At 42.9% G+C, this 17,693-nt stretch overlaps 1 protein-coding gene across 1 annotated transcript; it reads right to left on the bottom strand.

Moving 5' to 3' along the window:
- Positions 1–5,965: 5,965 nt before the first annotated feature.
- On the bottom strand, positions 5,966–16,392 carry LOC111979592 (leucine-rich repeat-containing protein 52). The gene is made up of 2 exons (XM_024010187.2): positions 15,372–16,392; positions 5,966–8,712 (listed from the first exon to the last, which is right to left on the bottom strand). Exons 1-2 carry the CDS (start codon positions 16,018–16,020, stop codon positions 8,366–8,368), a joined length of 996 nt encoding a protein of 331 aa, XP_023865955.1. The 5' UTR covers positions 16,021–16,392; the 3' UTR covers positions 5,966–8,365.
- Positions 16,393–17,693: the final 1,301 nt, after the last annotated feature.

Raw genomic sequence — 17,693 nt, 5'->3', positions numbered from 1 at the left:
ATGTCTATTCCACGTTGATTCAACGTAATTTCATTGAAATGACATGGAAACAACATTGATTCAACCAGTGTGTGCCCAGTGGGATTCCAGAAATAAGTGACCTAGATAACACAGTTGCTGCTGTTAAAAAGAAAAGCAGATATAGTTTTAGCTGAGGCAATGAAAACAATTTTCAAAGAGACTAGGATAATGAGCATTCCTAATTCAAAAGGAATGCAACAACAAACATTCTACTGTGTGTCTGGGGATTAAATCCAAACATCATCACCAGAGGGCTCTGAGGTGCTGCATCTATACCAGTCTCCACTCAGAATTGTATTTATTTAACCTTTATTTAAGTAGGCATGTAACGGCTGTCAATGTCGTTCTCCTCCTCAGACGAGGAGGAGCATGGATCGGACCAAGATGCGGAGTAGGAGGTATTCATGATTTTAATGGCAAACCAACAAACACTACAAATAAACAAAACAACAAACGTGACTAACCTGCAACAGTCCTGTGTGGCCCAAACGCTAACACAGGAAACAAACACCCACAAAACACCAGTGAAACCCTGGCTACCTTAGTATGACTCTCAATCAGAGACAAACGATACACACCTGTCTCTAATTGAGAATCATACCAGGCCGAACACAAAACCCAACATAGAAATACAAAACATAGACTGCCCACCCAACACTCACGCCCTGACCAATAAAGACATACAAAACAAGAGAAAACAGGTCAGGAACGTGACAAGGCAAGTCAGTTAAGAACAAATTCTTATTTACAATGACAGCCTACCTCAGCCAAACCCAGACGACGCTGGGCCAATTGTGCGCCACGTTATGGGACTCCCAATCACAGCCGGTTGTGATACAGCCTTGAATCGAACCAGGGTCTGTAGTGACACGTGTCGTGTCTTTGCTATCATTAAATTGAAGACTTAGTTTTTATCAAAGATTCCTGTAATTAGGGATTACGCGATCAACTGATTAATAACATAACTAATTAACTATGAATTTGGGGCACCAGGGAAAGTGTTCAGATTACAAAGTTATAATTTCCCAATATAACCTTTCAGATATTTTCATATCTGATCAATAGTCTTCTGATTAATGATTTATTTATTTTTACCTCACGTTAGTCTCATTCCAAACGTCGTAAATTGTTGCTTATCTGCACGAACCCAGTCTTCACTATGAGTCATCCATACATCAATTGTCTTAAATCATTTATTTATTACTAACTAAGTAATTCACAGAAATGCATAAACAAACAAACAAACTTAAAATGGTTACATGAAATGATAGGAGAAATATGCCCTAGTGGGCTGAACCGGCATGGCGGCTTGTTAGACAAAGGGAAAATTGGGGGTCGACTAAGAAGTCACTACAGAGTTCATAATTATAACAATTGACATGCTAATCCTTTACACATGAACGCTCACTCATTCGGGAACAATTGCAACTGTCTCTTATACACATCTAGATGTGTATAAGAGACAGCTCGGATTTAGTTCAAATCAAAAGGAATTGTATTTTTCTTAATTAAACAGTCCAACATCATATTACATAATTATACAAACAGTATCATACTCACTCATTCATTTTATACAACAATTAGATGTAAACCTCATATCTGAGGYTATTATATAAACAGYGGTATRGTAATGTAGCCACACAGTCTCCCATGAGTTTCCCAAGTTGTGACAAACGGACCAGTTAATAGCTGGAATCTTCACCGATCTTTTATACTTTTTCCGGAACATGAAATCTGTTCGTACCTCAAGTTCTGTGAGGTGGAAGAAATCCCTTTGTCCTGAAAGTTTACCCTCTCTCTAATACTGTTTGGCCATGAGGAGATTCTCAGGAATTTAYGACGTCTCTCTGTGACCACAGCATGGGTTGAAGGAGGAAAGGGGGAGGCAGGGAGTGGCAGGGAGAGGGGGATGGGGCTTGATGTACCCAAACAGGCAACGTCATGACACACGTCTAGCACTGAGATGCAGTGCCTTAGACCGCTGCGCCACTCAGGAGCCTTACTTAAATTTGATATATGGAACTTTSACAAGCTAAGCAGGTAATTTGTTATATCCCAGTTCAAACTTGCATTATATATAAGCTAAATTACTTTCTTACCTCATTAAGCCACAAAATCTTTACCTTGAATATACTCATGTACTGTACCACACACACACTCTTCCTTCAATTAGGAAAGGCATCTAATCTACATTGTAAATGTATTCCGGCTTTACATAGCCCAACCTGCAAGAGAGACTGCCGTTTATTCCAAGATGGTCTATTAATAATTCATTGAGTAAAAAGTAGATTAAAATAGATCACATTAATATTGGAAATGTCTCGCTGGGTTCAGAACTAAAAGTTTAAATTCCCTTGATGCCGCTTAGTGGAAAAAAATGGATCGGAATATACAGTACCTTGAAATGTGACCTTCTGGAGTAGTGTAGTATAGAGTTAACGTGCCAAGAGGTCATCGGGACCCTGGTGTGACAGTCTTGTGGGGTCAAAGGTCATGTTCCCAGGGAGGGAGAGAGAAAAACAGAAGGGCGGTAAAGAGGAGGACAGTAAGTGAGGGAACTTACTGATAGACGTGGGAGCAAGATACACAAGGACATATGGTGAGAGAGCAAGAGAGAGAGACATWAAAAAAAAGGAGGGAAAGTGACTGRTGAAAAAGCGGTGTYGGTGGCCCCGAGCCAGAAAAATCACAAGAAGAGAAAGGAGTAAAGAGTGTGAGAACGATAAAGGAGAGAGACAGATTGGAGATAAACTGGGACAGACAGAACAGACAAAGTGCGGAAAAAGAATTGAAAGACTACGCAAATATGTTTCAGGCCCTCGACCAGCCATAACACACAGAAATACCACAGAGCAATTTGCAGATTGCCTGTCTGTTCGAGTCTGCAATATCATTGTCCTGCTCGCTCCTCTGTGGGAGCTTAGCATCTCGTTATCTCACTCTCCCAGACAACACTATTGGATTAACATAATTGTGGATCAGTCTGGACACCCAGAATACTCTATCCAATATTCCATAATACACTGACAGAGAGGGATAGAGAGTGTGTATATGTGTGTGTTTGTGTGCATGCGTATGTGTATGTGTATACCCTGGGTCAAAGATGTGTGTAAGTTATTTAGATGTTAATGAAGCTGCCAGTGTCCCTCTACAGAGGACAGTCAGAGAGACAGATAGAGTGGGAGTTACAGAAAGAAGACAGAGGACACACAAGACAAAGCAGGACGCCTCTCCGGGCTATTCTGTGATGCACAAAAGGACACCACAACTCCTCTCGGATCCAATGACCTTTTATTGCTTTGGAAGGGTACAGAGTTGGCAAGCCCTCTCAGGCTGTTGTGCAGTTAAACCACACAGAGGAGCCAACCAATCAGTCATACTGTACATAAGTCATTCATTTAATTTGATTCATCAACCTGTGCTTCTCAGATTCCCATTGTTTTGTGCTGTCAGAATAAATAGGTTAGTTAGCAACGACAAAAACAACTTCAGAAAGGTACAAAACAGGTACAGAACACTCAATGTATACCGTCGTTTAAGTTTACAATTGTAAAAAAAAAAAAAAAACACTAGAGATGTTCACTTAATATAAGCTACAGTAGTTTTCTTATGTCTCGACCCCAGTTTACGGTAAATCTATAGTAAAGTGTGACTTAATTCTATCCAAGGACTTGGTACGATGAAATGATTGTATAGTAAGTACCCAATACTTAGTTGGTTAGTCTGTATGGTTGTCTGTGTGTGTGTGTGTGTGGGGGGGGGGGTAAAGCTGAGTGTAAGGCAGTGTAAAGGTGACTCTTGGACCTTGCTGGCCCCATATAAGAACACAAACACGTGCGTTTGTGTCATATCGCCTGTCATATCGTCGCAGCCCATGTGACTAGCTAGCTCAGAGAGACAGCTGTGACTGTGTCTAACAAACCCAGGTCAGCCTGCTCCTTCCTGGATCACATGCTGCCCAACTCCTCACCCACCCAATCAATGAAGTCACAAACAGGACCCATCTTTAATGTGAGAGCAATATTCAGAGCCAACATAAACTTACCTCGAAGCTATCTTGGAAGAGTCACAAATACCTGTCCAATGAATGGTAAAGATAGTATGTAGCTGGATTGGGGTCGGAGAGTGTGTGTGTGTTTGTGTGCGTGTTGGAGGGAAAGTGGTTAAAAGGGGAGCGGGGTCGTTCCGTGGTTTATTAAGACAGGAACAGACATGTGGTCATTCCTTCACATTCCTGCTGGGTCGCCGTGGAGACATGAGTTAGGGTTAGAGAAAGGTATCCTGTTGCAGCACCCCGCCCTACCCTTCCCCTCTCCAGAGCACCTCGTGCCTGCGCGCCCTATTGCCTAACCAGATACCTTACCAGAATGTGATGTACTCATACTGTGGTGAGTATCTGGGATATACTGACTGGTATGTGGTTTAAAGTTCATACACAGACCTTAGACTGAACATGCATAGTGACTGTATATCATATACACTGTACTGTAGGGACCATGCAGATAGGTACTGTAACCACATACTATGGCTGTTGTATGACATGCAAGTATAATAGCAACCAGCAACCTGTGGTTGAAAATGTGCATTGAGACATCCAAGCATAGCAGGGTAGAGTATGTATTGTATGTACATGAGCAACCTCTAACCTAGACAGACTGACACTATTCTGTAGTCTGTTGGCACACAGACCCTGTGTGGGTGATTATTAAATGAAGGCCAGGCACCACACAGGCTAAAATGTCATTTTTTGGGTATTGGTCCCTTTAATATTTTCAAAAAGTATCATATCATATTACCGTCATCAAAATGTCCCGAATTGTAACCGCTTTAAATGGACATACATCCATAATTTCAAAGCTCACCACATTGAATCAAACATAATTTAAATGCCCATTTTATAGAGAATGTTACAAACTGGACTATATTGGGACATTGACACATTTTGTGTTGTTTTGGCTCTGTGCTCCAGCCGTTTGGATCTGAAATGATACAATGAATACGAGGTTAACGTGCAGACTGTCAGCTTTCATTTGAGGGTATTCTCATACCCTCATGGCAGGTAGCCTAGTGGTTAGAGCGTTGGACTTGTAACTGAGAAGTTTGCAAGATCGAATCCCTGAGCTGACAAGGTAAAAATCTGTTGTTCTGCCCCTGAACAAGGCAGTTAACCCACTSTTCCTAGGCAGTCATTGAAAGTAAGAAATTGTTCTTAACTGACTTCCCTAGTTAAATAAAGGTAAAAAAATCCATATCAGGTGAACTGTTTTGAAATTACAGCCTTTTTTATATATAGTCCCCCAATTTGAGGGGACCAAAAGTATTGGGACGAGTCCACTTATATGTGTATTAAAGTTGTCAAAAGTGTAGTATTTGGTCACATATTCCTAGCACGCAATGATTACGTCAAGCATGTGACTCTACAAACTTGTTGGATGTATCTGCTGTTTGTTTTGGTTTGTTTCAGATAATTTTGTGCCCAATAGAAAATAATGGTAAATAACGAATTATGTCAGATGTTTATCTATATATGGAGATTGCATGGCTGTGTGCTTGGTTGTATACACCTGTCAGCAATGGGTGTGGCTGATCTAGCCGAATCGACTAATTTGAAGGGGTGTCCACATACTTTTGCAGTGTATCTCTTGGCTCAGACTTGCCTGGTGCTGACTTGAAACAGAGTGTCATAGACAGTGTCACTATAAARGTAATTTAACTGTAATAACATCTCTGCTTTGATCAGGACACCAGCCCAACAGTCAACGCTACCTCTCCTATTCCTAGAGAAGATGCTCCCAGTCGGTTAGATACATCAGAACAGAAGTTATGGCATAAATACTGGCTGTACATTAATGTAGTGCATTAACCTTGGGGGCACCTTGGACCCTGTCTCTTATACACATCTAGATGTGTATAAGAGACAGCTATAAAGGTAATTTAACTGTAATAACATCTCTGCTTTGATCAGGACACCAGCCCAACAGTCAACGCTACCTCTCCTATTCCTAGAGAASATGCTCCCAGTCGGTTAGATACATCAGAACAGAAGTTATGACATAAATACTGGCTGTACATTAATGTAGTGCATTAACCTTGGGGGCACCTTGGACCCTAGTCTATCTCTGTAACACCCATGTGCATCACCTCCTAGTGTGTGTGTGTRTGTGTGGTAGGGGTGACAAACTGACTTAGGTGCACCAAGTATGTCTCATATTGGYTTCTCTGTCAGTCATATAACTTTATTCCCTCTCACACCCCCACTCCAGCTGATCAATCCTTTGTGTAATGTGTAATGGATATGTCCTCTGACAGCCCCTCAGAGCCAGTGTAATCCAGCCGCAGCCTTTCCTTAGGGCAGCTGTTGTTGTTGGGATGAATGGGGAGACTCACCTAAGTTTATAACAGTCAAGAGTCAGGATCACCGTCAGAGTGAAGCCGGAAGACCGACAGGACAGATAGGGAGTGCAGTGAGTGTTGATCCATGTGATCTGAATTTAGCTTTAAAAAGAAGCCAGTGAATGATAGATGGTCAGTAGTATTCTGAGGGGTTTGGATTAGATTAAAGCAACTGTGCCAAAGTAGGCCTAGTGCTGTGCTTCATAATAATCATTCTGATTCACAGTAGTGTTTTGTGCTATTGCTGTAGAAATAGTTCCGTACTTCAATAAGGCTTTTGGTGCAGTCAGTGCATGTGGAGACAGTTAGGGTGGATGGGACTCTGTGCATTGTACTAACCAGGGACAGCAGGAACACTGGGAATCAATTATCACATTCTGTGTTTACCTGGCCCCACTGAGAGGCCAGCCAGAAAAGCTCCAACAGCATGCTGGGTTAAAGCCAAGTCCATCAGCAGACAGGGCTCTACTTGGGTAATAGTAAAGGGTCAAACTCCCAACACACACACACACTCACACTCACACGGGACCAGAGAGGAACAGGGGCCTCATGTATCAATCGTGAGTTAATGTCTCACTAAATAAATCAAAGGCATACAACACTGTATATTTGTATTCTTGTGAACGAGCGTTACAACCCTGTCTGGAAAACGCCCTCCATTCACCTTTTATGATAACAAAAATGCCTTTGCTGTATGATTTGGAGATGTTGGAACTGGGCCATGATAGTTTCTAAAAGAAAGTGCAATGGCAAATGTAATCACATTTCTGTAGAGGTGTGGGCAGAATGTATTAATCTTTTGCAGTGACTTTTTCAAACTAAAATTGCATGCGCCTATAGCGAGTGCCAAACACTGGCCGCGCATTCTGTAAGATTGAATGTCTATTCGAACAATTTAAAAGTAAATGCTACAGCCCACACTTTTATGCAAAAGACGATTTGTTGTTCAATATTTTGTTCATCAATACATGATTCTGTTTCTATCTCCTGCTTTGGCAAAGGCTCTCAGATGAAATAGGCTGTGATGTCGCACTCCTGATAAATGGTATTTGTTGTGTAGCTAATATTTGTTGTGTGGCGGTCATAAACCAGTCATGACATAAACCAGTCATGACATAAACCAGTCATGACATAAACCAGTCATGTCAGAAAAGGAGAGATGTCCTGCAATATGATTATGATTAGGCCTATATAATAAAACAATTAGGAACACCTGCTCTTTCCATGACACAGACTGACCAGGTGAATCCAGGTGAAAGCTATGATCCCTTATTGATGTCACTTGTTAAATCCACTTCGATCAGTGTAGATGAAGGGGAGGAGACAGGTTAAGGAAGGATTTTTAAGACTTGAACCATTGAGACGGATTGTGTATGTGTGCCATTCAGAGCTTGAATGGCAAACTTACACATGGCACACATACACATTAAGTGCCTTTGAACGGGGTATGATAGTAGGTGCCAGGCGCACCGGTTTGTGTCAAGAACTGCAACGCTGCTGGGTTTTTCACGCTCAACAGTTTCCCGTGTGTATCAATAATGGTCTACCACCCAAAGGACATCCAGGCAACTTGACACAACTGTGGAAAGCATTGGAGTCAACACGGGCCAGCATCACTGTGGAACGCTTTCGACACCTTGTAGAGTCCATGTCCCGACGAACTGAGGCTGTTCTGAGGGCCAAAGGGGGTGCAACTCAATATCAGGAAGGTGTTCCTAATGTTTTGTACATTCAGTGTATATGACTATGACCATTCAACTCTCAATCTCAATGACAGTCAGGCACATCTCTGTGTTGTCTCTCGTTTGTCTTTTACAAGGGAGTCAATAGAAATCCCAGTGTGCTCTACTTTGAAGTTTCTTCTTAATCTCTGCCATCCTATGACATCACAGGTTTTGTAGTTCTGTGGGTTCCGAGGCACAGCCGGAAGGGGGGGGGCTACAGGGAGGAGTCAAACCACCATGTGACTAGTGTTTTTCAAACCTCCATTGCCATGTGGATTTGCATCGTGACGACCCCCACTCCCTGTGCCAGGTCCTGCGCCCTGCTCCACCTCGTCCTCGGGGTCCATCTGCTCGCTCTTCTTCTTGACGTAGCGTTCGTACAGCACCATGACCACCCCGATGGCCCACGCAGACACCGTGCCCGCCGCGAAGATGATGAAGCCGATGGCGACGAAGAACAGGTAGTCCCACGATCCCAGGCCCTGGTGGCACCGCGACCGCAGCTGCAGCCCCAGCTCACCCAGACGCTGCCCCCGCAGGTCAGGAGGACCCCCGCACACCGTCTGGCCCTCGTCTGGAAAAGAGAACACAGCACAGGTGGGGGTTAATGACATTACTTACGTAAGTCATACTAGAACTTGCATTGGTGACACAGCAGTAAAAGCCTATCACTAGCTGTAATGATTAGAGGTTTTCTTCAGCATGTCACGTGACCAGTAAAAACTCTGGGTCCTAGTTATAGGCTACACTAGTGCAGACTGTTTTTCCTGGTCAGGTCACATGACCAGGAAAGAGTGCGGGCCCTAGTAGTCATTGCAATTAGTACTGAGCCTATACAGTATTACCAGAACAAGAACAACTAACTGACACCATTATTATGATCAATTCCCTAACCCTAACTTGAGCATTACTCTTAGGACTAGGCCTGCTAAGGTTAAGACAACAGTAGTAGTTTGTTTTTCTCTATAAAAGCTGATGTGGGAAATATTCTAAGTCAGATGCATTAGTCAGCACACTGTGTACACATAATAATGTTGGAAATGTTCTTTGAAGTGTTGCCAGTGTTGGGGAGCGCGTAGGTTACCCACCCAGGGAAGGTGATATCAATATTATATTTCATCAAATAGAGATCTCTGGCCTGTTGAATAATTCATACACATTACATTATATAGTTTTACATAACCTTCATGAGAGATGGATAACACACACACACACACTCCCTACTGAAATATATTTCCATTTGCAGCTATAATAAAAACGACCATGTAAGAAAACAGTACCTGCTAAATCATTTTTTATTGCTAGATATTGCTCCACTGTTGGACATAGAAGCATAAGCATTTCGCTGCCCCTGCGATAGCATCTGCAAAACTGTGTATGCGACCAATAAACGTTGATTTGTTTCCCTTATCAGAAAATAACCGAATAGGAGTGACAGCCTGCTGGTGTGTTGTTACGTTGATATTACATTACACCAAGTTCAAGGCTTTTGAATAATTCAAGACGATTTCAGCCCCTCTGGATTTCACTGGGTAACTCTGTCTTTTGTGTCTGACTGGTACGGTACAGTTAGCATGGCTTTTCATCTTCTAAGCTGCCTGGCTCCAACAGGCCCCTAGTTGGATCATAAAACTAAGCCCCTCACTCACTCAGAATTCGTGAATCTCAATAGAAAAGGGGATGTTTGTTTTGAATGTCAGAACAGGGAACTGCTGTTCTGTAGCTTCAAACACCTGACTGACAGGTGACACCTATTGTGCGGGGGAAGAGGAAATGTGTTTTGGGATGCAAATAGTTTGATTTAGTACGTTGGTCTAATAACAGATGCTATCGATCTAATGATGCTAATACTGTGTGTGTGGCTGCCTGGGTATCATGTAAAAGTCCCCGTTTGTTAGGGGTAATATTTCGTAAGAAGAAAAAAGCCTGGAATGTGCTTGCAATACCCGTCGTGTTGGAGAATTTCAAAGGACACGCTTTAATTTGCTTTTGTTTTCGCAGCTTTTTGTGTTGGGGGGGATCTCTCTCGGGATGAGATCAAACGACTTTAGCTTTTTATGCCTGGCTGCCTGGCTGCCTGACTGGCTGACTGGCTGACTGACCGGCTGGCTCTGCTCTGTTCTGTGTTCTGTGTTTCATGCCAGCAGACTTTGCTCTGGCTTATTTTGCCCAACAGAACCTGTGCAGGCAGGCTTTGTCCAGACATTGTGCATGTATGGACTTTTTGAGGAAATGGAGACATACAGTATGTTGTGCTAGTTTCACTTTAGAGACATTTCAAATCCTTAAGTACAAATCTGAATGGAGCTACTGTAACGGCAGATTTCCTCCTCTTCGTCTGAAGAGGAGGTGTAGCAGGGATCGGACCAAAGCGCAGCGTGGTTAGTGTTCATCATGACTTTAATTAAGACAATAAACGTGAACACTACAAAATACGAAAACAACAAATGTGAAAAACCGAAACAGTCCTATCTGGTGCATAGACACAAAGACAGAAGACAACCACCCACAAACCCCAACACAAAACAGGCTACCTAAATATGGTTCCCAATCAGAGACAACGCAAAACACCTGCCTCTGATTGAGAACCATATCAGGCCAATATGACAAACCTAAACATAGAAACACAGAACATAGACTATACCCACCCAGCTCACGTCCTGACCAACTAAATAAAGACTAAACAAAGGAAAATAAGGTCAGGAACRTGACAGCTACAGACAATGATATGTACTGAAACAGAATAGCACAAGGGAAGGTCCATAATATATCCGATTTACATCAAATTAATACTTAGTGTTCCATTGTAGAAATCCACACCATATATTCTTGATTTGTCTTAGCCTACATCACAACTGACCCTTTCCTCTCCGTCTTTGATTATTTAATTAAAGGCAGGGCAGATGCATTACCCAGTAAATAAGGGGGTACATAACTACTAATGGAGTTAGGGATAAGGGATAACAACAGAGACAGGCCTAGATTTCCTGTTGCCTCCAAAGACATTCCATTTTGTCTTCAGATGCCATGRGAGTTTAGAAACGAATTTAGCAGCACAGATGTGTGACACACACAGCACTACACTTGGAACTGTCCTCTGACCTAGCTAGCCTCAGACCTCCTGGCACCACTACAGTAGCACTCCTTTCAATAATACAACACGCTACCCTCCTCTTCCCAGTGAACATGAAGTACTCCTTCCACTTCCTCTACTTAGCTAGAGTTCCTTCTCTCCCCAAGGCATGGAAGCATTATTTCTAAGCTGCTGAGAGAACGACAGGCGGTGCCTCTCAGGACAGGTGAGATCCAGACGGCTGATGGTGACGATCAAAAACACGGCATCTCTATACACCTTCTGTCCTTCTGCTTTATACAGTACTCCMCCCCCGGAGCGAGTCCCCTGTGTGCGTGCATGTGTGTGTTCTCCCTTTCTGGAAGCTGTGACTGGAAGGGACTCCGCTCCAAATGAAAGCAGACAAAGGCAATAAGCAGCAGGAAGTAGAAGAGCTCTTACAGGACTAGTTTAGGATTCTGCCTGAGCTGCAGAGGAGAGGATGACGAGCTGGTCTGTGTGCGCGTTTGATGGGGGATGCCTGTTAGTAAGTGTATCATGGTGTGACAGGCTCTTGCTCAGCGAGATGCACTATAAATACAGTTGAAGTCGGAAGTTTACATACACTTAGGTTGGAGTCATTAAAACTYGTTTTTCAACCACTCCACAAATTTCTTGTTAAGAAACTATAGTTTTGGGAAGTCGGTTTTGACATCTACTTTGTGCATGGCACAAGCTATTTTTCCAACAATTGTTTACAGACAGATTATTTCACTTATAATTCACTGTRTCACAATTCCAGTGGGTCAGAAGTTTACATACGCTAAGTTGACTGTGCCTTTAAACAGCTTGATAAATTCCAGAAAATTATGTCATGGCTTTAGAAGTTTCTGATAGGCTAATTGACATCATTTGAGTCAATTGGAGGTGTACCTGTGGAGTATTTCAAGCCTACGCTTCAAACTCAGTGCTCTTTGCTTGACATCAAAGGGATAATCCCAAAAAAATCAGCCAAGACCTCAGGAAAAATTGGACTTCACAAGTCTGGGTCATCCTTGGGAGCAATTTTCGAAACGCTTGAAGGTACCAAGTTCATCTGTACAAACAATAGTAAGCAAGTATAAAACCATGGGACACGCAGCCGTCATATACCGCTCAGGAAGGTAACGCGTTCTGTCTCCTAGAGATGAACGTACTTTGGTGCGAAAAGTGCAAATCAATCCCAGAACCACAGCAAAGGACCTTGTGAAGAATGCGGTAGGAAACAGGTACAAAAGTATCTATATCCACAGTAAAACGAGTCCTTTTTCGACATAACCTGAAAGGCCACTCAGCAAGGAAGAAGCCACTGCCCAAAACCGCCATAAAAAAGCAGACTACGGTTTGCAACTGACATTGGACAAAGATCGTACTTTTTGGAGAAATGTCCTCTGGTCTGATGATACACAAATAGAACTGTTTGGTCATGCTGACCATCGTTATGTTTGGGAAAAAGGGGAGGCCTGCAAGCGAAGAACACCATACCAACCGTAAAGCCCGGGGGTGGCAGCATCATGTTGTGGGGGTGCTTTGCTGCAGGAGGGACTGGTGCAGTTCACAAAATAGATGGCATCATGAGGCAGGATATGTGGATATATTGAAGCAACATCTAAAGACATCAGAGCAGGAAGTTAAGCTTGGTTGCAAATGGGTCTTCCAAATGGACAATGGACCCAAGCATAACTTCAAAAGTTGTGGCAAAATGGCTTGAGGACAACAAAGTCTAGGTATTGGAGTGGCCATCCACAAAGCCTTGACCTCAATCCTATAGAAAATGTGTGGGCAGAACTGAAAAAGCGTGTGCGAGCAAGGAGGCCTACAAACCTGACTCAGTTACCAGCTCTGTCAAAAGGAATGGGTCTAAATTCACCCAACTTATTGTGAGAAGCTTGTGGAAGGCTACCCGAAACGTTTGACCCAAGTTAAACAATTTAATGGCAATGCTACCAAATACTATTGTGTATGTAAACTTCTGACACTGGGAATGTGATGAAAGAAATAAAAGCTGAAATAAATAATTCTCTCTACTATTATTCTGACATTTCACATTCTTAAAATAAAGTGGTGATCCTAACTGACCTAAGACCTAAGCATTTTTACTTGGACTAAATGTCAGGAATTGTGAAAAACTGAGTTAAATGTATTTGGCTAAGGTGTATATAAACTTCCGACTTCAACTGTAGCTACCCTTTTGTGTATTGACACATCCCAAAAAAGCAGGGAATACCACTCCAAACTGAACAAAGCCAAAAGCGGATGTACAGTACATTAATCTGTCAAGATACAAGAATACAACAGAAAAAGAATCAATCCTTATTCAAAATAAATGTTGTTGCATAGGTAACCGACTGGATTTGAACCCACACAACAAGAACCCACACAGCGCACAACAAGACTGTTAGGCCACTGAGCTAAAGGCCTAAGGCACTAACTGAGGTGTTAGTGTCTAAGGCAAGGTTACTGATCACATGAGCGTGGTTCCCTGAGGCACGTTCGTTACATATAGGCATATACACTGAGTATTCCAAACATTAAGAACACTTCATAATATTGAGTTGCACCTCCCCCTTTTGCCCTCAGAACAGCCTCAACTGGACGGGGCATGGACTCTACAAGGTGTCGAAAGCGTTCCACAGGGATGCTGGCCCGTGTTGACTCCAATGCTTTCCACAGTTGTGTCAAGTTGGCTGGATGTCATTTGGGTGGTGGACCATTCTTGATACACACAGGAAACTGTTGAGTGTGGAAAAACCCAGCAGCATTGCAGTTCTTGACACAAACCGGTGCGCCTGGCACCTAMTACCATAACCCGTTCAAAGGCACTTACATTTTTTGGCTTAACCATTCACCCGCTGTATGGCACACACACACAATCCATGTCTCAATTGTCTCAAGGCTTAAAAATCCTTCTTTAACCTGTATCGTCCCCTTCATCTACACTGATTGAAGTGGATTGAACAAGTGACATCAATAAGGGATCGTAGCTTTCTCCTGGATTCATCTGGTCAGTCTATGTCATGGAAAGAGCAGGTGTTCATGTTTTGTATACTCCGTGTAGTTTGTTGATTGAAGTGTTTCCGGTTGGTGGGGCATGTGCAGGTGGACACAGGTGGAGATTCACTGGTCAATTCACGTCTAGACACTGTGGGTTTTTGGATTAGGCCTTAATTGCATGCGTGAATGAAGGAATAAGAGAAAGGTTCCTCAGTACGTCTCTCATTTCGGTCGTGTGTTATTTGATCGTCGACAATTGCTGTTAGGTTTAGCCTCCACTATCACCTGTTTCAAAACTTATCCTAGGCCCCATGATGCAGGCAACCGCGCATTAAATGTATGCAGTAAAGGAATACATGTAACTGTCAAAATAAAGGAAACACCCAGATAAAGTGTCTTAATAGGGTGTTGGTCCACCACGAGCCAGAACAGCTTCCATGTGCCTTGGCATAGATTCTACAAGTGTCTGCAAACTCTACTGGAGGGATGCAACACCATTCTTCCCCAAGAAATTCCATCATTTGGTGTTTTGTTGATGGTGGTGGAAAATGCTGTCTCAGGCACCACTCCAGAATCTCCCACAAGTGTTAAATTGGGTTGAGATCTGGTGACTGAGGCACACACACACTTTAAAACCCCCCTATGCTCACTTGAGACCCCTCTTTCAAACTCACTGAAGAACCTGAGCTTTTTCCATAAATCAGCAGCTTATTTTCTAAACTGCTGAGACAACGACAGATGGTGCCTCTCAAAACAGATGAGGTCCAGACGGCTGATAGTGACGATCAAAGGGACTGAGCTCATAGCTTACAACACAGCCGTGTGGTTGTCAAAGTGAAATGCTTTCAGTGAGCACTTCAGGAGTGTGAACACCCTAAAATAAGTAAATAAGTCAATCAAATCAATGATGAGAGAATAGTCAGATTAACTGATAACTGACACAGGCATGGGCGTGTAGCAGGAAGATTGGCTTGTGAGTTGTGAGTTCAAATCCCAGGAAAGGACAAGTTGAAAAATAATTACTGTATAAATGAACATGCACAATGTCAATGTTGGTCAAATATGTAACCACAAAGAACAGATAAAATGTTATAGTTCCATATTCTMTATGGATGTGTATTTCTCTCTGAAAGTGCATACAGTTTTACCTTGAAACTTGAATCCCTCAATGTGGATCCAAAGACAGAGGTCTTCATTGTCGCAGTCGCAGCTCCAGGGGTTCCCGCTGAGGCCGACAGAGCGCAGGGTGGGCAGCCCGATGAGAGAGCTGATGTTGAGCACCGTCAGGTTGTTTCTACTCACGTCCAGCACCTGCAGCGCCGAGGTCTCCGCGAAACCGTCTGGGTGAATGTCCGACAGGCCGGGGTTGTCCGTCATCCTCAGCATCACGAGGCTGGACAGCGGCCCGAACGTCCTGTCCTCTATCCGCGTCAAGGTGTTGAAGGACAAATCCAGGTAAGCAAGTTTCCGCAGGTTACCGAATGTGGACTCCGAAATCTCCGTCAGTGAATTGTTGCTACAGTCCAAATACACCAAGTCCGACAGGTAGTTGAGCTGAAGCGGTGGTAGCTCAAKGATGCGGTTGTTGGAGATGATGAGCTGCCGCGTGGAGAGCGGCATTTCGGTGGGGAAGGTGGTGAGGTGCTGCCCGGCGCACTGGACCACCAGCTGGTCATCGCACACGCAGCGGGCCGGGCATCCCGCCGTCAGAGCCGGGGACGGGGCCACCCCCATGACGAGGATCAGCAGAATGATGAGCCGCAAGGATTGCGCACTGGGCTGCAGGGCAAGACGCATGACAACGCCAAGGGCTTCATCAATTCCGTTTGTACAAACCACCCACTGGGGACAGACGTCAGTTCAACGTCTAGTTTTGATTTACATTTGTTTGGTAATTGAAATCCACAAAAATGTCACCATGTCATTCGATTAAGGTTAAAAGTTGGATGAAAAAAATACGAAATCCCCTTGTGTTGATGACTTTTGGCAAATCCAATAMGTTTCCCACGTTGATTCAAAGTTATCACATATAATTTTATGGTTGAAATGACATGGAAACAACGTTGATTCAACCAGTTTTTGCCCAGTGGGCACGCCGTCGCATTATTCATTGATAGCATATGTCCTCTGACAGTTATCAGTTAATGTTAATGCTATTAACCAGGCCTATTTAAAATTATCCAATTATAGTTACCTGATATTGAGGTTTGTTGTTGGCCACTTGTCCTCGCAAGTTGTCATTGTAGTTCATTCTGAGAGTCGCCTCACGTTTGGGTTTTCGCGCGTATTCATTATAGTGGGTATGCAGGACTCAAGACGCCCGAGCTCTCCTCTCAGTTCCAATTCTCTGGTATTCGATTTGGTCGATTAGAACATTTTTCCTCCAGTATCAATCATTTTTGCGTAACAAACTGCCATTTGAACTCACTATGCAGGAGAGTTCATTGGCGCGTCGTAGCCAAGTGTTATAATGGTATTTTGGTATCCTGCAAGCGTGGTGGATGGAGTGACTGCCTTCTCTGAAACTGAGCCACGAATGAGAAGGTGGTCGGTTTGGTGTGCTCACTGCTCACGCGTTGCATTGAGTGTGTGGGGAGAGAGAGGAGCTCAAGAAAGAATAAACAACTGGAGTCAAGCTGTCACACAAACTAGAAGAGGTTACCTAATTCTACCAATGTACACAAAGCTTTCTAGAAATAAAATGCCCAAGTTGTAGTCAATTGTGACACTATAATGACCCAACATAATACTCTACTTATCTCAGTGTAATAATAATAATAATTCATTACATTTGTAAAGCGCTTTTCTCAGAGTCAAAGCGCAACAAAAAAAATAGGTTTCTGGGGGTAACTAGCCCTTCTAAGCGCAATGTCTAATTGCTGACACAAAAAAGCAACATTTGGAAAAAATTGGTATGTGGATGAAGGTCATTCTCAGGTGAATAAACTATAAAGGGAAATAAATGGCTACAGTTGACCCTTTAGTTATTTCATGAAATGTTGTTTTTAGAAACGGGGCGTTTTTTAAAGTACTGGGGTAACTATAACCCCCCGTGGGGTAAATGGCATAGGGTTTAAGGTTATGGCATAGGGTTCAAATCCATTTCATCTGTTTTATTTAGAAATTCTTTAGTAAGTCATACTTAAAAGCTAAGTCTATTTGTCTTGTTTTAATTATTTAAATAAAATATGGGGGGAAATGGTGTTGCACATGTCACCATTAATATCCGCACTATGAGGAGATTTGATGTAAAGTCCCTCTTTTTAACTCACCTGCACATTCATTTTCTTTGTTGTTCCTTTTCTATACAATCAATTATGTACAATTGCACTAAATATTATTTGAGTAATGCAAGATTTTAAATCCCAGCGGTCTTTAAAATAACATTCAGAAGCAAAAGGTTTTCAATAGTTGTTTATATTTGGGCTCCTGAGTGGCACAGCTTTCTAAGGCACCGCACCTCAGTGCTA

The sequence above is a fragment of the Salvelinus sp. IW2-2015 genome, linkage group LG19, assembly GCF_002910315.2.
Source record: "Salvelinus sp. IW2-2015 linkage group LG19, ASM291031v2, whole genome shotgun sequence".
NCBI lineage: Eukaryota > Metazoa > Chordata > Actinopteri > Salmoniformes > Salmonidae > Salvelinus > Salvelinus sp. IW2-2015.
The sequence above is the reverse complement of the archived record's forward strand: the minus strand, read 5'-3'. Positions and strand labels throughout refer to the sequence as shown.